The sequence below is a fragment of the Mobula hypostoma genome, chromosome 28 (assembly GCF_963921235.1).
Source record: "Mobula hypostoma chromosome 28, sMobHyp1.1, whole genome shotgun sequence".
Lineage (NCBI taxonomy): Eukaryota > Metazoa > Chordata > Chondrichthyes > Myliobatiformes > Myliobatidae > Mobula > Mobula hypostoma.
The window spans coordinates 31,876,369-31,898,328 of record NC_086124.1 but is presented as its reverse complement, the minus strand read 5'-3'; the positions used below and the strand labels follow the sequence as shown (position 1 = coordinate 31,898,328).

The window sequence follows — 21,960 nt, the reverse complement described above, 5'->3', positions numbered from 1 at the left end:
CCTGACCTCCTCCACCGCGGCCGGCCTGACCTCCTCCACCGCGGCCGGGCCGACCTCCTCCACCGCGGCCGGGCCGACCTCCTCCACCGCGGCCGGGCCGACCTCCTCCACCGCGGCCGGGCCGACCTCCTCCACCGCGGCCGGGCCGACCTCCTCCACCGCGGCCGGGCCGACCTCCTCCACCGCGGCCGGGCCGACCTCCTCCACCGCGGCCGGGCCGACCTCCTCCACCGCGGCCGGGCCGACCTCCTCCACCGCGGCCGGGCCGACCTCCTCCACCGCGGCCGGGCCGACCTCCTCCACCGCGGCCGGGCCGACCTCCTCCACCGCGGCCGGCCTGACCTCCTCCACCGCGGCCGGCCCGACCTCCTCCACCGCGGCCGGCCCGACCTCCTCCCCCGCGGCCGGCCCGACCTCCTCCACCGCGGCCGGCCCGACCTCCTCCACCGCGGCCGGGCCGACCTCCTCCACCGCGGCCGGGCCGACCTCCTCCACCGCGGCCGGCCCGACCTCCTCCACCGCGGCCGGGCCGACCTCCTCCACCGCGGCCGGGCCGACCTCCTCCACCGCGGCCGGCCCGACCTCCTCCACCGCGGCCGGCCTGACCTCCTCCACCGCGGCCGGGCCGACCTCCTCCACCGCGGCCGGGCCGACCTCCTCCACCGCGGCCGGCCCGACCTCCTCCACCGCGGCCGGCCTGACCTCCTCCACCGCGGCCGGGCCGACCTCCTCCACCGCGGCCGGCCCGACCTCCTCCACCGCGGCCGGCCTGACCTCCTCCACCGCGGCCGGGCCGACCTCCTCCACCGCGGCCGGGCCGACCTCCTCCACCGCGGCCGGGCCGACCTCCTCCACCGCGGCCGGCCTGACCTCCTCCACCGCGGCCGGCCCGACCTCCTCCACCGCGGCCGGCCCGACCTCCTCCACCGCGGCCGGCCCGACCTCCTCCACCGCGGCCGGCCCGACCTCCTCCACCGCGGCCGGGCCGACCTCCTCCACCGCGGCCGGGCCGACCTCCTCCACCGCGGCCGGCCCGACCTCCTCCACCGCGGCCGGGCCGACCTCCTCCACCGCGGCCGGCCCGACCTCCTCCACCGCGGCCGGCCCGACCTCCTCCACCGCGGCCGGCCTGACCTCCTCCACCGCGGCCGGGCCGACCTCCTCCACCGCGGCCGGGCCGACCTCCTCCACCGCGGCCGGCCCGACCTCCTCCACCGCGGCCGGCCCGACCTCCTCCACCGCGGCCGGGCCGACCTCCTCCACCGCGGCCGGCCTGACCTCCTCCACCGCGGCCGGGCCGACCTCCTCCACCGCGGCCGGCCCGACCTCCTCCACCGCGGCCGGGCCGACCTCCTCCACCGCGGCCGGGCCGACCTCCTCCACGTTGCTGAGGCCTGACGAAGATGGTGCTTTGTTGGGCACCTCCTGCAGGAGGAAATCCTGGTGGCCACCCATTTTAATTCTAGTTCCTATTCTCGTTCTGACATGCACCATGTTCCCCTCTACTGCCAAAATGAGGCCACACTCGGGTTGGAGGAGCAATTCGTTGCAACTGAGTAGCCTCCAACCTGACAGCATGAACTTTGATTTCTATAATATCTGGTGATTGCTACCCCCTCCCATTCTGGTTCCCAGCCTCATTCCCTCCTCAGCTGTCCATCACCTCTTGGTTGCCCTCTCCTCCTTCCCTTTCTCCCATAGTCCACGGTCCTTTCCTACCAGATTCCCTCTTAGTCCTCACTCCTGTCACCTACCACGATACTCGGTTCAGCCTGTCCAACGTCCTGTACAAATAACATAACATTCCACACAATTCAAACTACTTTTACCATGCTTAAAGGCAGTCATAAAACAAAAGAAACTCAATAGAACTTATTTTGAATAAAAGTCAAACCCCCCAATGTGCAGGTGGGAAAAAAACTAATCATGCAAATAATAAAAGTCAGCAAATAACGTTCAGGACTGAAGCCCACGAAAGCCAGTCATCACTGCAGCCGCTAGCTGCAGACCACAGCCTCAGTTCAGCGCAGAGACGGGTAAACGCTGCTTGTTCCTTGATCTAATCCAACTAGTTGTTGATAAGTATATATCTCTGAGAATTTAAATTCTCAGTTCAAATTAAATTTTATTATCAAAGTACATGTATGTCACCATATTCCACCCTGAAATTCAAATTCAGCTGGAAACTCAAGAAGGCGGTTGAAAATATTAAAGTAAATAGTTTTTAAATAGCACTAAGCACTAATTCAGTGGTTCCAGAGGGTTTTTGTTTGGAGTTCGACTGTGAATGTCCCAACAGTTTAGGGTTATTCTGCACGTTTGCAGACATTGAATTCTGGAATGGACGAGCGATTGGTCTCCAGAGAGTGAGGAATCAGCAAAGTATTGTCAGGTTAGTAACAATAACGATTAAAATTAGCTTTATGTCACAGCATAGAGCGAAATGCCAACATGACCTGAGATTTGTGCCGAGGGTGGCCAGCCTCTGTCAAGTCACCCTGCTACAGTCACCGACACAAACCAGTCCGTCTTTGGACTATCGGAGGAAACTCAGAGACCATGCAAGCTTTTTACAGACAGCGGCTGGAATTGCAGCCCGATTGCTTCCACTAACCACTGTGGCTTTATAAATTCATGGAGGTGAAATTGGATTCTGGGGAATAGATGGCCAATGCACAGGGTTAGGAAGTATCTACAGACATCTTCATTGCATTGATGAACCTCCCGGATTCTTGCAGACAGCAGGGTAGACAATGTTTGAAGAGTTGTGGGCAGGAGATGAACGTACAACAGCGTATGGGAGCCCTGGAGGCCTGTGTGACGCTAACCCTGCCTGGCGGTGTAAATCTGTGTAAGGTAACCCTCACAAACCAACTTCTACACATCTACAGCCCCAGTAGGCTCATCCGTGACGTGTCGGCTCTGAGGTTTATTGTCATAGCACAGAAACGGGCCTTTCGTCCCTTCTAGTCCGTGCCTGACCATTAATCAGCCTAGTCCCATCCACCCGCACTTGGACCATACCCCTCCCCATCCATTCTCTTAAAGAAGGGTCTTGGCCTGAATCGTCTCTTCCTACAGATGCTGCCTGGCCTGCTGCGTTCACCAGCAACTTTGATGTGTGTTGCCATTCTCTTAAATGTTCCGATCAGACCCGTATCCGCCCGGCAGCTCTCCACAGCTGAGCGGTTTCCCCTTAAACATTTCACCATTAATCTACGATCGTCTCGCCCAACCTCAGTAGAAAAAGCCTACTTGCATTTACCCCGTCTATATCCCTCTTGGTCTTGTATACCTCTCAATTCTCCCACGTTCCAGAGAATAAACTCCTATTCATATAATCTTTCCTTATAATTCAGATCAAGTCCCAGCAACATCCTTGTAATTTTTCTCTACACTCTTTCAGTCTCAATGATATTTTTCCTGTAGGTGGGTGATACAATACCCCAAATAAGGCCTCACATCTTCAACCTAATATCCCAACAGGCCAATGTGCCAAAAGTCCTTCAGTACTCCGTCTATCTGTGATGGCACGTGGATCTGTATTGCCGGCTCCCTCTGTTCAGTGCCCTACCCAAGACCATGGCACCCTGCACCGCTCTGCACCCCTTGGCATGTGAGCAGTGGGCTGCTGGGTCCCGACCGGTGCCAACGCCCCCGGCACAGAATCTCAAGTTGTATATGATGACATAAACTTTGAACTAGCATTGAGGTCCAACATATCCATGCCAGCCAGGATGCCCATCTAAGCCGGTGCCATCTGGCCCCGTCCCTCCAGACCTCTCCTTGTGCCTGCTTTTGTACTCAGACACCCTCCCGCAGCCGCCGAGGCGTTGGGAACTCCGCCGGATGAGCGGGAGTTCCTGGGCCGAACGTGTGAGAGGTAAAGCGGGCGATAGTCTGGGGTCGTTTCCCTTCAGCCATGGGCCAGTGATATCTCCGCGGTGCCTCGGGTTACCTGTGGAGGGAGTGGACATGATGGCCTGAACGGCCCGGGTCTACGCCATCATTTTGTCTCCTGTGGTTCACCGAAGGGTGACGCCACGGCGGGCCGGGAGACGCTGATTCACGCACAACGATGCCGCGGGGACTGGAATCGGGAGCAACGTGGCGGACTTGCTGAGGATCTCAACGGGTCGAGCGGCGTCCGTGGGAGGGAAGGAGCTGCCGACATTTCGGGTCGAAACCCTTCATCGGGACAATTCCCCCACCCCGTCCGCGATGCTACTCGCCCCACTGACTCAGAGTCACAGGCCCTTCGGCCCACCCAGATTCTGTAGTCCCAAGTTCCTGCGTTTGGTCTGTATCCCTCCAAACTCCGCCCCTCCGTGTACCTATCCAAGGGCCTCTTAAATGACCCCGTTGAACCCCCCTCAATCACTTCCTCTGGCAGCTCGTTCCATACACTCACTACCCTCCGGGTGATGAAGTTACCCCGTTCAAATCTTTCCCGCTCACTTAGGGATCAGGTTTACGATCACCAGCAAATGTCACGAAACTTGCTGTTATCCGGCAACAGTGCATTGCAAAACATAATAGAGACTAAATTACAGTAAATATTTATTTTAGTTAAATTAAACAAGTATTACAAAAAGAGAAAGAGAGAGATAGTGTCCATAGGTTCAACGTCCATTCAGAAATCGGATGGCGGAGGGACAGAAGCTGTTCCTGAATCGTTGAGTGTGTGCCTTCCGGCTTGTGTACCTCCCGCCTGATGGTAGCAATGAGAAGGGGGCATGTCCTGGGTGGTGGGGGTCCTTAATGACGGACGCCGCCTTTTCGAGGCTTCGCTCCTTGAAGATGCTGGGGAGGACGGTGACCTCGATGAAGCTGGCTGAGTTTACCACTTCCTTCAGCCTATTCTGATCGTGTCCAGTGCCCCGCCCGTAGTTATACCCCGTGGATTTGGGCTCCCCCACCCCGGGGAAAAGACCTTATCGCTGCCTCGCCTAATTTTAAAAGTTTCTGTAAAATCGCCCCTCCTTCTCTGACGTTCCAAGGAATGAAGACCCCGCCTGGCATTCCTCCCCCTAAAACTCAGGCCCTCGTGTCCGGGAAACATGTTCATAAATCTTCTCTGCGCTCTTTCCACTTTAACTACGTCTTTCTTTCGAGAGGGTGACGGGAACCAAACACGGTACACCAACTACAACCTCGTACGACTGGAAGCAGCGGTTCCCAAATTGGGCAATATCGCCCGCCCCTCCCCCAGAGTGGTTGCTCGGTAGCAAAGTGGGCAGCTTGGGAATTACAGGTTTAATTTAAGGGATGAATTAATTATTACATGCATCTGATCCTGTGTCTCATAATTAATTAGGGTAATCAAGTAATCATCTCATAGTTTGCCAACCCACCTGTTGAACGCTAGATTATTTTCTGAACGGGGAGCAAATTCAGAAATCAGAAGTGTAAAGGGACTTAGGGGTCCTTGAAACTCGAAAAAAAGGTCTCGGCCCGAAACGTCGACATTTCCACGGATGCTGCCTGACTCGCTGAGTTTCTTCACTGTTTTGTGCACTATATGTTGGGATTCCCTAAGTGTTAAATTGCAGGCTGAGGCATTGGTAAGGAAGACAAGCGCGATGTTAGCATTCATTTGCGAGGGGTAGCGTACAAAATCAAGGGTGTAGTGCTGAGGCTTTAGTTAGATTGTACAGTACTTGGAATATTGTGAGCAGTTCTTTGCCCCTCATCTGTCTGCTGGCTTTGGAGAGGGTCCAGAGGAGATTCACGAGAATGGTTCCAGATGGCTCTCGGCCTTTACTTGCTGGAGTTTAGGAAAATAGTGGAGATGGGGGAGGAAGAAAATCTCATTGAAACCTGTTAAATATTAAAAGGTCTGGACTTTGAGTTGGAGGCTATGTTTACTGGAGTGGGTGAGTCTTAGACCAGATTGGGGACGTCTAATTAGAACAGAGATGAGGAGGAGTTTCTTTAGCAGAGGGTGGTGAATCTGGAGGCCAAGACGTGGGTGTATTTAAGGTGGAGTTTTACAGGTACTTGATTAATCAGGACGAGAACGGTTACAGGGAGAAGGCAAGAGAATAGGGCTGAGAGATATAATAAATCAACCCTGATGGAATGGGGAGCGAACCCATTCAATGGGACCGAATGGCCGTGGGAATGCCCGGACCCGCCGGCGGTCCGCCGGGCTGCAGGTGGCGCTGCTGCACCTGCGTGTTGCCGACGCGTTGACTCCACGACAGGCGGTGCGCGTACGTCCAGGTGACTCTGTCAGCTGTGCGGTGCGCCGGGCCGCGGCAGCGCTGCAATGCGGGTTTGCCGGTCGCGGCAGTCCGTCCTCCTCCTGGCTCCGCTTCGTTCACGATGCGGGGACGTTGTGGCGCGGTATTCTGCCGGCTCTTTCCTCCAGGTTAGTCTTGCGCGTGTCGGCGTTTTTGATGACGAGTAGTTGTTGTTCCGCTCGGAGGGGGGGGGCACTGCGGAGCACGTGGGAGGACCAGGGTGTGGCTGTTCCTCCCGGCGGCAGGGGGCGCTGTGGAGCACGTGGGAGGACTAGTGTGCGATTGTTCCTCCCGGACGGTGGTGGGGCTGTGGAGCACGTGGGAGGACCAGCGTGCGGCTGGTCCTCCTGGACGGCGGGGGGCGCTACGGGCGCTTGGTGCCTAAGCGTGGCGGAGGTGGCGTGGCGTGAAGGGACAGGACGGGGCGTGGCGTGGTGGAGCGGCGGGCGTCCGACACAAAGCAGCTCGAGCGGCGGCGTTAAGTGGGGAACATGGCTGCGGCCGAGGAGAGCAACAACGCGCAGCGCACTGAGGAGACCCCGGCCCCGAAGTCGACAGGTAACTGGGAGGAGAGGGACGGTGGGGAGGGGTCATGGAGGTCGCGGGACCCTGTGAGAGGGGTCAGGGGGTCGCGGGACCCATTGGGGGAAGCGTCACGGGCTGCGTGGGGCCCTGAGGGGCTGTCGACGTGGAGTGACTGGGGTGCCGGATGGGCGAGATCAGCCGATGTGGCCCGAGGCATGAGGATGTGTTCCGTGTCCGGCAGCAAGCATTCCCGGGAGAGGCGAACTTAGTGTGGGGATGTTCTGGTCGGTCAGCGGCTTGTGGGGAAAGTTTGGCGAGTGCTCCGGAGTTGAGAAGCTGTGGAACGAGCTGCCAGCGGGAGGGGAGTATGAGGTTCTGCTGTCATACTTCAGAAATGGGTGCATGGATCGGAAGGACGTGTTCCAAGTGCCAGTGGATGGCCCTGGGCAGAAGGGCAGGTCAGCACGGACTGCTGGGCCGAAGGGCCTGTGTTTTTGTGCTGTCGTTAAGTTGCTGATTGGGATAGCAGGCGCAATGGGCCAAATGGCCTACTATTCTTTGTGGTGTTCTCTTCTCTATTGTTCCTCCTTCACTCTGTGTGGGACACAATATAGAGAGCTCCGCTGAGTGTATAAAAAAATCGGAAAGATGCGGTCACGGTGTCCCCACCCACTACTGCCAGGTTGCTGACGAAGGGTCTCGGCCTGAAACGTCGACTGCGCCTCTTCCTATAGATGCTGCTTGGCCTGCTGCGTTCACCAGCAACTTTGATGTATGTTGAGGAATAGATGTGCAGAGTCTGGTTTCCTATAATAATATTAAATACGTTATTGATCCTGAGTGGGAAATTATTTTGTTACAACATTTAAAAGCACAGCTATAATAAATATAATATTAAAAATAAAGTACATAAACAATTTAACAATGTGCAATTCGGTGCAAGAATAATGTACGAAATGATAAAACAGATTAATATAGGCCGCCATACATCATGAAATTTGTCTCTCTGGTAGCAGTACAATGCAATGTATATTAATAGACAAAACTGAATGACAGTAAGTATGTGCCTATAAAAGAAGTGGTGATAGGTTCGAAGTCTGTTTAGAAATCAAATGGGAGTGGGGGCAAGTTGCTGTTCCTAAATTGTTGAGTGTGTTCCTTCAGGTTTCCGCGCCTCCTTCCTGAGGGTGGCGATGAGCCGGGGGATGGGGGTCCTTAACGATGGACGCTGTCTTTTTGAGACATCGGGCCTTGAAGGTGTCGTGAGAGAGCTGACGAAGCTTACGAAGCTGACGAAGCAGATTGGGGAAAGGTGTAACAAGCAATAGGGTTATTGTCATGAGTGACGTCAACTTCCCCAAAACTGACTGGGACGTCCTTAGTGCAAGAGACCTAGCCTGGGCGGAACTAGATAGGTGTTTTCAGGAAGATTTCTTAGATCAATCTGTAGGTAGTCCAACTCAAGGAGGAGCTTAAAGGAACTAAAGGATTCTCATGTGTTCTGGCACCAATGGCTCATTAGGACCTTGGAATGTGACCTGCCCAGGGAGGAGTAGAACAAAGCCAGAAAAGAACGAGAGAAAGGAGTTGAGAAAACCAGCAGAGGCCATGAAATATCCTTGGCAAATAGGAAAGTCATGACTTAATAATTGCATCGAGTTTATCCGAGGAGGCGACGAGGGCGATTGATGAAGTTAGAGCTGTGGCTGTTGTCTACGTAAATCATTTGACAAGGTCCCTCATGGGAGGCTCATCTGGAAGATTAAGAGGGATCAGACTTGGGCTGTGTGGCCCACCGAGCCTGCTCCACCATTTCACAATGGCTGATCCATTTCCCCCTCAACCCCGATCTGCCTTCTCCCCGTATTCCTTCGTGCCCTGACCAATCGAGAATCTTTCAACCTCTGTCTTAAATACACCCAAAGACTTGCCCTCCAGATCGGTCCGTGGCAATGAATTCCACAGATTCACCACCCTCTGGCTGAAGAAATTCCTCCTCACCTCTGTTGTAAATGGACATCCATCTATTCTGAGGTTGTATCCTCTGGTCCCAGACTCCACCACTATAGGAAACATCCTTCCACATCCACTCTATCGAGGCCCTTTACCATTCAATGGGTTTCAGTGAGATCCCTCCTCATTCTTCTGAGGTCCTATGAGTACTGGCCCAGACTCCCAGTTCCCTTCGCAGTTCAGAGTTTTCTCTTTTCTCTCCATTTAGAAAACACTCAACCCTTTTATTTCTTCTACCAAAGTGCATGGCCGTACACTTCCCAGCACTGTATTCCATCTGCTGTTTCTTTGCCCTTTCTCCTCATCTGTGCAAGTCCTTCTGTGGCCTCTCTGCTTCCTCGATTGACTGTTTGAATGCAAACCTGGCTTGTTCATAGAAGACCAGGGTGGTGGTCGTAGGGACTTATCGGAGCTGGGAGCCTGTGAATAGTGGTGTTCCGCAGGGATCTCCGGTGTCTGTGATGTGTATAAATGAGTGTAGATGGGTGGCTTAGTAAGTTTACAGATGACACAAAGACTGGTGAAGTTGTGGATAGTGTAGAGGACTGGTAAAAAGCATGGAGTGAATGGAGTCTTAACCCCAGCCAAATGAGAAGTGTTGCATTGGGGGAGATCAAATGTAAAGAGACAGTACACTGTTAATGGCACAACCCTGAAGTGCTGGGGAGCAGAGCAACCTTGTGAAAGTTTCAGATGACGTGCAGAATCTGTGTCAACTCCAAAGCTCTGCTCTCTTCGTAACTGCACTTGCGTGCTGGGTCCAGGACAAGTCCTCTGAAGTAACGACACCGAGGAGTTTCAGATCGCTGACCCCCTCCACCTCTGCTTTTTCCAATGAGGCCTGGCTCACAGACCCCTGGTTTCCTTCTCAAGTCTGTCATCAGCTCCTTGGTCTTGCTGACATTGAGTAAAGGGTTGGATCACAAACGAGAAGATCAGCAGATGCTGGAAATCCAAGCAACACACACACACACACACACACACGATGCTGGAGGAACTTGGCATCTACGGAAAAGAGTACAGTCAATGGTTCAGGCTGAGGCTCTTCATCAGGACTGGAGAAAAGAAGGGGAGAGAGGAGGAAGAACCCCAAGGTGATAGGTGAAGCTGGGAGGAGGGAAGTTGATCAGTGAAAGAGATACAGGGCTGGAGAAGGGGGATGTCATCGGCGAACTTGAATATGGCATTGGAGCTACGCTGAACCTCCCACAAAGCTGTATGGAGATCATATGGAGGAGTCGCTGTGGCCAGACTGAAGGAATCCAGGATCCAATTGCACCAGTCGGTGTTAAAGCCAAAGGCCACAGCACAAAACAAAACAGGCCCTTTGGCCCGTCTAGTGGAGAGATTCACAGGGGAGCCAAAGAGTGAGTAATTTGACAAGAGGGGGGTGGGTGTATGAAGTGAGCTGACTGAGGAAGTGGTCTCCGTGGGCATGTAAATTACATTTAGAAGATACTCTGGACAGGGACGTGGGCCAAATGCAGCTAAGTGGGACTAGCTGTATGAAGACACAAGCCGTCACACACACCCCCACGGTCAGGTACAAGAGTTCTGATGTTATGTTGAAGTTTATAAGGCCTCATTTGGAGTATTGTGTGCCATTCTGGTCAGCCTACAGGAAGGTTATCAATCAATAAGGTTGAGAGAGCAGAGGGATGTTGCTGGAGTTTGAGAACCTGAGTTAAAGGAAATCAAACACTACAGGACAGAAAACAGCCCATCTGATCCATACCACACCATTAAACTGCCGAGTCCCATTGACCTGCACCTGAACCACAGCCCCCCATTCTCCTTCCATCTATGTACCCGTACAAATTTCTCCTGTGTTGACATCAAACCGGCATCCACCATTTGTGCCAGCAGCTCATTCCCCACTCTCCATCCTCTGAGTGAAGAGATTCTCCTTCATGTTCCCCTTAAACTTTTAACCCATGACCTGTAGTTCTAGTCCCACCCAGCCTCAGTGTAAAAAGCCTGCTTGCATTTACCCTATCTATACCCTTTATAATTTTGTATACCTGTTCTTGGAAATAAAGTTCTAACCTATTCAATCTTTCCCTATAACTCAGGTCCTCAAGTTCCAGCAACATACTTGTAATTTTTTCCTGTACTCTTTCAACCTTATTTACATCTTTCCTGTAGGTAGGTGACCAAAACTGCACATAGTACTCCAGATTAGGCCTCACCAGTGTCTTGTTCAACTTCAACATCTCCTGTGCTCAGTACATTGATTTATGAAGGCCAAAGTGCCAAGAGCAGAACCTGTGACAGAATTATGGAACTGTGTCCCAGATCCCTTTGTTCTACCGCACTCCTCAGTGCTCACCCCCTTACTGTGTAAGGTCTACCCTGGTTTGTCCTTCCAAAGTCTTTCAGGGAGAGCCTCTTGTCTGCGTTAAATTCAACCTAACATTTTTCCGATCAACACACACAAAATGCTGGAGGAACTCAACAGGCCAGGCAGTATCTATGGAAAAGAGTACTGTTGATGTTTTGGGTCAAAACCCTTCAGCAGGACTGACAATGACAATTTTCAGCCCATTTTTCTAGCTGGTCCAGATCCTGTTGCAAGCTTTGATAGTTTTCCTTGAATGTCCCATTCCCATTCTGATATGTCTATCCACGGCCTCCTCTACGGTCAAGATGAAGCCACACTCAGGTTGGAGGAACAACACCTTATATTCCGTCTGGGTAGCCTCCAACCTGATGGCATGAACATCGACTTCTCTGACTTCCGTTAATGCCCCACCTCCCCCTCGTACCCCATCGGTTATTATTTATTTTTCCTCTCCTTTTTCTCCTCTGTCCCTCTCACCGTACTCTTTTCCCATCTTCTGGGCTTCCCCCCTCCCCCTTTCTTTCTCCCTAGGCCTCCCATCCCATAGTCCTCTCATATCCCTTTTGCCAATCACCTGTCCAGCTCTTAGCTTCATCCCTCCCCCTCCTGTCTTCTCCTGTCATTTTGGATCTCCCCCTCCCTCTCCCACTTTCAAATCTCTTACTAGCTCTTCTGTCAGTTAGTCCTGACGAAGGGTCTCGGCCCGAAACGTCGACTGTACCTCTTCCTAGAGATGCTGCCTGGCCTGCTGCGTTCACCAGCAACTTTTATGTGTGTTGCTTGAAATTCCAGCATCTGTAGATTTCCTGGTGTTTGCGTAGTTTTCCTTGCTGTCCACTACATCCACCATCTTGGTGTCTTCCACCCATTATCCTAATCATTGATACTGTTTCAAGAATCACCCCTTATAGTAATAATCAGTGAGGCACAGAGAATCTGTATTTACCGACAAGCAACTTATTGTCTCAACTAAAAAGCACGTGGGTTCACAAACTACCTGTTTGCACCCCACTAGAATCCCTGACCTACCATGAACAGTCAATGAAGAGAAAGGGTATTTTCCAGGGGGAAAAAATCCATGCTGGCCAGGCATTCCTCTTGGTCCCAATCTCCATGTGTCTGTGGGGTCCTCCTTATCCGCAATGGTTGGTCTCTGGTTGCTGGAGAGTTATCGCCCCTGCGTATTTGGAGCTCCTGACTCTTATAGTGTTCCTCATCAATTGAACTGTGGATCTCCATCCCATTGACTGAAGTTCACCTGACCTACCTGGGTCACCTCCTTACTGGCCGGTGTACAGGGCTACAGCCAACAGTGATTCCTGGCTCTGCCCACCCCCGTCTTGTGTTCTTCGACTCTGACTGATCCAACCCAGTGAGAGTCTAATGAGATTGCTTTCTGGGTAGGTCTGGCATTTTACATAGTAAGTAGCTGTTCATCAGACAATGGTCTCCGGTTTAGCATTACCTGAAGCTCCTTGTGTCAATTGCTGTGACTAGATTATCCCCGGGGCAAGAATCAGCTCAGAGTACGTGAGATGGGGGTGTGGTGGGGGGGGCGGAGAACAAAGACAACTGGTTTGCCTATTTCCCCTGTCCTTGATTTGTCAGACCCACTACTTGCACACTGTACTGTAGTTCCTTCTGGCTAACATCTCTCTCCTCTTGACCCAGAGAGATTTAGGATCATTATCCTTCTCTCACTCAGAACCCCAGTAGGTGTGCAACACTTACGTTCTATAAATAATTTAACATTTACTAACTGAATTCACCCACTTTATACTGATAGTCGTCTTTGCTGTTCCATGAAAGCATTATCCTCAATTTTTGTCCTGCTTGAAGGGTTTCAGCCCAAAACATCAACTGTGCTTTTTTTCCAGCATTTTGTGTGTGATCTCTTTCATTATTTCAGCCTTTCACCTACTCAGTTGATATACATTGAGCAATACAATGATCAGGGTACATAAAATTAGTAGGACAGCAGCATGTGATACTTATATAACCACACGTGTATTTGATCATTTGTTCCCCAATTCCAAAACTTCCTCCAAAAGCCCCGGTCACTCACTATTTCATTTCCCTTACTAGCATGTACTTTAATAACTTTATTGTGTTTGGTCCATCTCCCCTCCACCGCAACACGTGTTCAGATTGCAGGCATTGGTGGCCGCTCAGTCCCACAGACACTCTCTGTATCAGTGCGTTGAATCTTGAAGTTCTCCTTCGCTACTGCGTCTCCGGCTAGCTGAGGCAACGTTAGTCCTCCAATGGTCAGATCTCAAGTCACATTCCCTATGGTGACATTGTGACTTTCCAAAGAGCATTCTTTCCATCCCTGGGCGTAACTTGTGGCCCCTGTTGCTATATAATATGTCTGTCCCACCAATACATATTGTAAGAAAGACTGATTATTCACAGGCAAAATAGACAATGAACAATTTTCAGAGGTACTGAAACCACAATTTCTACATTGCAGATTTGTAATTTCTTCTGGACGAGACCAGTGGACTCCTTGATAGATTTGTCCCTTTCCCAATACCATTCATAATGATAACATGTGTTGGGTTACTTAAGGATATCCGTGTATTCCCATGATATTTGCCAACCCTTTTCAAAGGGTAGGTTGAATTATTTCCATGTCGGGGAATGTGGACATAGAAGCTTCATTTACCAGCGTCACAGGTACCCAGTACTCTGGTTACTGTAAGACTTCTAGTTTGACACAATGCCACCCTTTCTCCAACCCATTCTCCAAGCTGCTCATCTGAGACCCAGTTTGGTACTTGATGTGCATCAAGTTGTAATAAACTAGTGCCAATCATGGTAAGCAACCAACTAGCATATGCAGCACAGATCTCAGTTTTATGCATCTCCTTAGACATGAGGTCCATGCGGTCAATAATCAGATTCGTTGTATCTTGAAGGGGTTTCAGAAATTTAACTGCATCCAGAGTTACCTGGGATGCATCTCTACCAATCTGATTGTACCTGATCTTGATAATTTTCTCCAGTAATATCCCTTATTTTCTGCCAGAGTGACTGTATCCGGGTTTCTAATTCTGCTATACCTAGGGTGTTGACTTTTGCTACCCCGATGCTTAACCTGTCCCACTAACTCCAGTAGTTCTCTTTTCCTTCTACTTTTAACAGGCTTAGACTCACTCCTGCTTAGTTGTCTCCCAAGAAGGTGAGTAAATAATCGTTCCATTGTAGGTCAAGGACCGTTATTTCAGTTAGATTAAAGATTACCTGCACGTGCTGGTACCCCAGTACCAAAGTGACCAATTCCCCTGTATATTCTCACACCGTTTGTATCACGCTGGGCCTCACTACATTTAGGCTCTGGTGTCATTTCAGTTACTTGAGGTTATGGAGTAGTGATTTTCCTAATAGTTTTGAAAACCTGGAAAGAGGCTGGACCCTGACAAAACCTTTTCCCCATTCTACTCTCCCTGTGTAACTACATTCCTCCGTGGGCAGTTTACAACTTTTGAGAATTATTTGGGGTGACCACCCAGTCAATTTACCTCTGGTGTAGATGACTGCCCCACTCAATATTGACATGAGTGTGATCCCACAGAACTGTAATCTTACCACGGCCGTCATCACCTGAAGTCTGTTCACAGACTGACTATGATGATCCGCTCTGGGATACTGAATAACGACACCTCTAGAACTTTACTGCATAGGAATTGTACCTCTGTACTTTCTGGAATACCTAGGGTTTTGTCCACTTGTGTCAAGCCATCTCCCCCAGTATAATACAAATCTGAGTCCTCCATTTCTCCTCGGTTAGCCTGCTTTACCATGTCCGCTGAGTGTTTTTCACGCATCGACCTCATTGTTGACGTATTTGTCCGCTGTACTGGCTCTGGGGTGAGTCTGACAATGGCTCCAGTCAGGGTTAGTTCCATTGCAGCAATAGATATTACTCTCTTCATCGTGTATTAAACCTGTAACTCACAAGGGTAATTTTTGCTCTTATTTTCCAGTTTAAATCTTTAATTATTTTAAGTCCATATTTTCTATCTGTTTTTCTAGACCAGGGGTCCCCAACCTTTTTTGCACTGTGGACCAGTTTAATATTGACAATATTCTTGCAGACGGGTGGGTTAGGGTTGCCAACGGACAAATATGTTGTGTTTGCCCCGAGAAAGACTACAATGACCATGAAGCCTTGCATGGGCACCTGTGTGCGCATGTGTGAACGTGCCGATTTTTTTCTACAAATCATTTTTGGCGAGTCTGTTCGGTGGGGGGGGGTGGTTGTTAATCACGACCGCAATATAGGTGATAAGTGGCTAATACACTCAATTTCATTTCTAAAAGGGTTTATCTAACGAATTTAATATTAAACACAGCGCATATTTTCCTCGCTTGAATATAGTGATAAGTCAATTATCAGGGGAGGACAGGGGAGCTTGAAGTAAGTGTTGAACAAACTTCCAGTAGAAGTGGTAGAGGCAGGTTCTATATAATCATTTAAAGAAAAATTGAATAGGTATATGGACAGGAAAGGAATGGAGGGGTATGGGCTGAGTGCAGGTCGGTGGGACTAGGTGAGAGTAGCGTTTGGGATGGACTAGAAGGGACGAGATGGCCTGTTTCCGTGCTGTAACTGTTATATAGTTATATAAGTAAGTCAATAGCATCATAACATTTTAAATATCGTTTGGATATTAAACACACAGCACGTATTTTCCCCGCATGAACATATAAAATCATTGCAACACACCAATATCGCTGAATCAGTGGGAGCCCTGGGCTTGTTTCCCTGCAACAAGACAGTCCTATCGAGGGGTGATGGGAGACAGCGATACTCGAAGGAGGTTCCTTATGTCCAGTCTATTCCGCAATTTAGTTTTCGTTGCATTCATTGCAGAGATATGTTGGAAATGGAAGCAACGTTTTCAGTGCTTTCGTGGCTATCTCAGGATATTCAGCCTTGACTTTGATCCAGAATGCCGGCAGAGATGTTATGTCAAACATACTTTTCAGCCCGCCGTCATTTGCAAGCTCGAGGAGTTGATCTCCTTCCCGCGCTGACATGGATGACGCGCGGGTAATGACCTCGCGTGCGTTCAAGCTCAACAGTGCGTGACAGGGAACGAGGAAAGGTGCGGCTGACTCATATCGCCAAATCATATTGTTCCCTCGCGGCCCAGTAGCACATGCTTTGCGGCCCGGTGGTTGGGGACCGCTGTTCTAGACCATCCAATCTGGACTCCCAATTGTCTTTGGGCTCAAGCAGTCCATCTTTCCTCACCCAATTTTGTTTCAGGATAGGAGAGACAAGCATTGACTTATTTTCCTTTTCCTTCGATTTTTTTGACAAAACTCCTCAGGATGAGGGAACTGAAAATCACCCCCTTGATATGTCCTGTCCCCATCTTCTGATCTCCTTCCACCCCCTCCTTTTTGTTTTGATACAAATGGGCCCTTGGGATCATTTGCTCTCATAACCTGACACTCGTGTTCTCTTCCTTGGTACACCAGGTTACCGGCTAACATTGAGGTAGTGTTTACTCGCTTCACACGAATATTTCTTCCTTGCAACAGCAATGTCCATCTGGCAATTCTGTTTTGGCTTACTGACCCATCTTTAGTCCTTCCATCTAACAGTAATTGTATTGGGGTGTGTTCTGTCAGTACTGTCAGCGGATTAAGTCCCACTATGCAGGCGGAATATTGTACCACCCAGAAAACGGCTACAGGTGTTTTTCACACACAGTATACCCCTGTTCTACTGGTGAGAGAATGCGCGATGCCTACGCTACGGGTCTTAGCTTCCCGTGCGCCTCCTGTAACAGCACTGCCGATAGGCTGGTATCAGTTGTCACCACCTCCAATGAAAATGGCTCAGTCTGATTGGGTTTTTAAAGCAGACGCAGTGGCCAACGCTTGCTTCAGGTCTGTGAAGGTCTGGGAATGTTCTGATTTCCATCCCCACGCCACATTCTTTTTCAGTAACTCCGTTAAAGGAGCTGCAGTGGAAAATCCATCAAAGTGATCCCTACCGGCCCCAGAAAAGACCACGGCCCTTTCGGGTCTTGGCAGTTTCATATCTTTGCTTGTCAATTTCTCTTTTTCCTGGTGTTAAGATCATTCCCAAGTAACTAACTTCTTGTTTCATCACTTGTGCTTTTTAAAGGTTTGCCTTTAGTCCCAATGCTTGTAATAATTGCAGCAGATCTGTCATTAACTGATAATGTTTCAGCCTGGTTTCAGACTGCAGGAGTAGATTATCTACGTATTGTACCAAGCACATGGGCTTTGAAAAACATTTTAACCCTTCCCCGAAGTGCTGGTGAAATATAGACGGGGAATTATTGAACCCCTGTGGTAGGGCAGTCCATGTCCCTGAAAGGGAAATGTATTGACACTCTCTTTCTAGTGAGATAGACCAAAATCGATTATTTATGTCTAAAACTGAACCATTGCGCTCTTTCATTCTGTTTGACCAGTATCTCTGGGTGAGTTGCTACATTTGGGGCTGTTAATGGAATTGCTTTATTCAGTTCCTCGATAGTCCATTGTCAACCTCCAACTACCAGCTGGTTTCCTCACTGGCCATGTGGGTGAGTTATTAGTGGAGGCTACTGGCCTCACTCAGTACCCCTTGTACCTAACTCTGTGTTACCTGCCTACATCTTCCTCTGCTTTTTGCTTCTGTGGTTTGGGGTCTGGATCTTGTACGCACACACTGCCAGCCACCTTTCCACAGTCATGCCTGTGCCTTGCAAATGCCCCCGAGTTCTGTGGGGTAATTTGCTGCACCTTCTGACCGTTGCTCATCTCCTCCGGTTTTATTCACATTTCACCCATGGTGCAAATTTTATCCTGACAGTCTCCTGCTGGATCTGCATGTGGTTATGTTATTCATGCCAGTTGGCATCTGCCAAGTCATACAGTTAACTGGCTCTAAACTTTGGCCATATAATCACTCCCGAGTATATGTTCCTGCTCCGCTCCCTGGCTAATTCCACCAACACTGTTGAATGTTCCAAAGTTATGTCTCCTATCCTTACTTCCAATGGGAAACTCATACGTCCCACCTGTGAATGTCCTGTGAATCCATGTAGGATAATTTTACCTGATATCTTCTAGTTTGTGCTATTCACATTAGCGGTGTTGACGGTGGTTCGGGATCCTCCGGTGTCCCATAAAAAGGTAACAGAGCGGCCTCCAACCCTACCACTCACTAGAGTCTTCCGGTTTCGTCCCATCTTGTGTCACCCACCCACGTTGGTGAGGCCTGACACTGTCACTGAGGCTCGGGGTACAATTCCCTGGATGGTGATGTCTCCACCATGTTATCTTTGTGGCCTCCATCTTTCTGGCCCCTCCAAGGGCAAACCGCATTGCTCTGCTCTTTCTCGTCTCAGGTTTTGACGCTCTCTCTTAATGTGTCCCTCTTGACCGCAGTTACAGCATTTAATTACTCTGCTTTCAGTTCATTCCATTTCCTCTGCCCTTCTCTGCCCCTTGATAGTGTGGCAGGGACACCCCCGGGGTGGCTCCCCTACCCTCATTTCTCCAGGCAGTTGTGTCACTTTTCATAGGCATCACCTTCCCATTAGAGGGTTTAGTTGGTCTTTGTATCTGCTTTGCCCACGCTTTACTCATTTTCCCCAGTCCCCATGCCTCAATGTGTGTGGGTTCAGAAGGATAAAACATTTCCAATGCCTTTTTAGTTTCATCGGTACAGTGAGACACCGGTATACTCAGCCATCTATTTGAGGCCTCTGGTTCTAAATGGTCCTGCTCTAATGCTGTTCCATACACCCCTTGGAACACTGTCCATAAACGGGATGCAAATGCAGTGGGATGTTCACCTCTCCTCTGGTAACATTTGCCAGTGCGCCTACAGGGTCCCCTCTGTTAACACCCATTACAGTCAATGTTGTGATCTTTAATTCCTCACTTGTTCCCCCACCATGTTGTATATACACACATTTAAATCAATCTCTTTTCCTTGGAGTCACCTCGGCCAGGTGTTGCTCTGTGATGACTAGTTGCTTGGAAAAGCTGTCGAGGATCGTCAGCGAGCACGCACGTTTCAATATTCTCAGCAATATCGCTAAGCCGCTGTACCCCCAATGGTGTGTGTGTTATATTCTGGTTCTGGTTTGCTCCCCCCTCTCTGATAGTAACTGGGGGTGCCAGTCGTGCGGACAGTGGCACCGGCTCCCGATGGTGGGAGCTCCTCGGGAAATGGTGCTCTGTATTTATTGTAACCGCATCTGGTAGCTTCATCTGCTAAATCATGCCAATCAATGTCTCCATATTCATCTTCCTCCCCGTTGCCAGATCCAAAAGCACATACTATTCCTCGTTGTGCAGCAAGTTGGTCCTGCAGCTTTTGAATGTGCTTTAAACACTTTACATGACTGCCTGTGTTACTCTTCCTTACCTGTCCTGATTTCTGAATCACAGTCATAGCCGTCTTTAAATCCCTGCACTGTTTCCTTAATCCCTCCACTTCATCCTTCACTAGTTCAGCTGCTTCCTGTAGTTTACTTTCCTCTTTAAGTAATTTCTCACACTTCGACTGAAACTGGTTCATCAGCATCAAGTGCATGCCTCTCTGACCCTGTAAATCAGTAACCCTTTCTCTAAAGGTTTCTACCTCCTGTTGGAGCCTTTTGTGTTCTCCTAACCTCTCGCTCAGCGTCTGCGTTATGCTGATATTCTGGGGGTTCCTGTTGTAACCTCACTCGTTCGGCTTCTGCTTTATGCAGACATTCATTTTCTGTTTCTAATCTGTGCTGTTCTGCCTTGGCATTCTGTCGTAATTCTCTCAACTCCTCAAGTAAACCCAACTGCAACCGGTTTCTGTAATTGTTTAAACTTCCTGCCCGACAGTTTCCACTGGGCGGTTTTTCACAGAGCGTCCCCACCAGTTTTCCCTCCACAGCCAGAGTGACCGGCAAGCTCCCCATATAGCGGCCACTCCACCAACACCTATTTCTGGAGGTATCCCCTCCAATCGCAACAATCCAAGTCCTTCCGACTTGCAAATTTCCTGAATTCTTCAGCCTGGGTTAGTAAACGCTAAGTACCCAGCCCTAGATCTCTCAATACCTCACCCATGTGCTCCGACTGGAGTCTCCCACTGAACAAAGAGATCTTACCTCGAGCCCCCACCAGGAACACCAATTCTGTTACAAGAATCACCCCTTGTAGTAATGATCGGTGAGGCACAGAGAATCTGTATTTACCGACAAGCAACTTATTGTCTCAACTAAGAAGCACGTAGGTTCACAAACTAACTACCTGTGAGCACCCCACTAGAAACCCTGGCCCTCCATGAACAGTCAATGAAGAGAAAAGGTATTACCCAGGAAAAAGCCCACGCTGCCCAGGTGTTCCTTGTGGTCCCAATCTCCACCTGCCTAGGGGTTCTCCTTATCGGCGATGGTTGGTCTCTGGTTGCTGGAGAGTTATCGCCCCTGTGTATTTGGAGCTCCTGACTCTTATAGTGTTCCTCATCAATTGAACTGTGGATCTCCGTCCCATTGACTGAAGTTCACCTGACCTACCTGGGTCACCTCCTTACTGGCCGGTGTACAGGGCTACAGCCAACAGTGTTTCATGGTTCTGCCCACCCCCGTCTTGTGTATTTGTGTCCCTCAACACTGATTGGTCCAACCCAGTTAAATGAGGCAGAGTCTAATGCGATTACAGATTGCTCCTTTGATAGGTCTGGTATAATAAGTAGCTATTCCTCCGAGAATGGTCTCAGGTTTAGCAGGTCATTACCTGAAGCTCCTTGTGTCCTCATTTAATTGCCCTGATTAGGTTATCCAGGAACAAGGATCAGTTCGTCAGAATCCACAAAATAGGGGGGAACAAAGACAACTGGTTTGCCTGCTTCCCCTGTCCTTGGTTCGTCATATCCACTAATTGCATAATATAGTTTCTTCTGGCCAACAAAATAGATAACAAACAATAACGGACCCAGCACCAATTCCTACAGCATACCACTAGTCACAGGCCTCCAGTCAGAGAGGCAACCATCTACTACCACTCTGGCTTCTGTTGCAAAGCCAATGTCCAATGTAATTTACTAGACAACATCCACTGCCTTGTCTTCATCAACTTTCATGATAACGTTCTTTAAAAACTCTTAATTTGATTAGATACAACCTACCACACACTAAACCATGTTGGCTATCCCTAATCAGTCCCTGTCTATCCAAATATTTATATACCCAGTCGGTTAGAATACTTTCCGGTAACTTACCCAGTACAGATGTCAGGCTCACCAGCCTATGATTTCCCAGCTTATTTTTCGAGCCTTTCTTAAACAGCTGAACAACACTAGCTATCTCCAAAACTCCTGCACCTCACCGTAGCTAAATATCTGTATTAGGGCCCATGAAATTTCTGCACTTGCCTCCCACAGAGTCCAAGGGAACACCTTGGCAGGCCCTGGGGATTTATCCGGCCTAATTTCCCTCAAGACAGCAAGCACCTCCTCCCCTGTAAACTATATAGGGTCCATGACCTCGCTGCTGCTTTGCCCCACATCTGTCAACTCTGTGTCCATCGCCCAAGTAAATACAGATGCAAAAAAAATCCAGTTAAGATCTCCCCCATCTCCTTTGGCTCGGACTTTATTCCCTGCAACATAGCAGATTTGATAGTCATATGAGGGGTATAGATAGGGTAAATGCAAGCAGACTTTTTTCTACTGAGGTTGGGGGAGACTGGAACTTGAGGTGAAGGTTCAGGGAAGCAAGTATTAGAAACCATAGAAACTACAGCACAGAAACAGGCCTTTTGGCCCTTCTTGGCTGTGCCGAACCACTTTCTGCCTAGTCCCACTGACCTGCA

The 21,960-nt window shown here is 50.0% G+C and overlaps 1 protein-coding gene across 1 annotated transcript in view; it reads left to right on the top strand.

The window, feature by feature from the left end:
- The first annotated feature begins 6,643 nt into the window (after positions 1–6,643).
- Positions 6,644–21,960, top strand: part of slc35a2 (solute carrier family 35 member 2) — a 30,006-nt gene continuing 14,689 nt past the window's right edge. Inside the window, exon 1 of the mRNA XM_063035412.1 lies at positions 6,644–6,803. Coding sequence (XP_062891482.1) covers positions 6,737–6,803 — 67 coding nt within the window. The 5' untranslated portion in view covers positions 6,644–6,736. The remainder of the gene's footprint in view (positions 6,804–21,960) is intronic.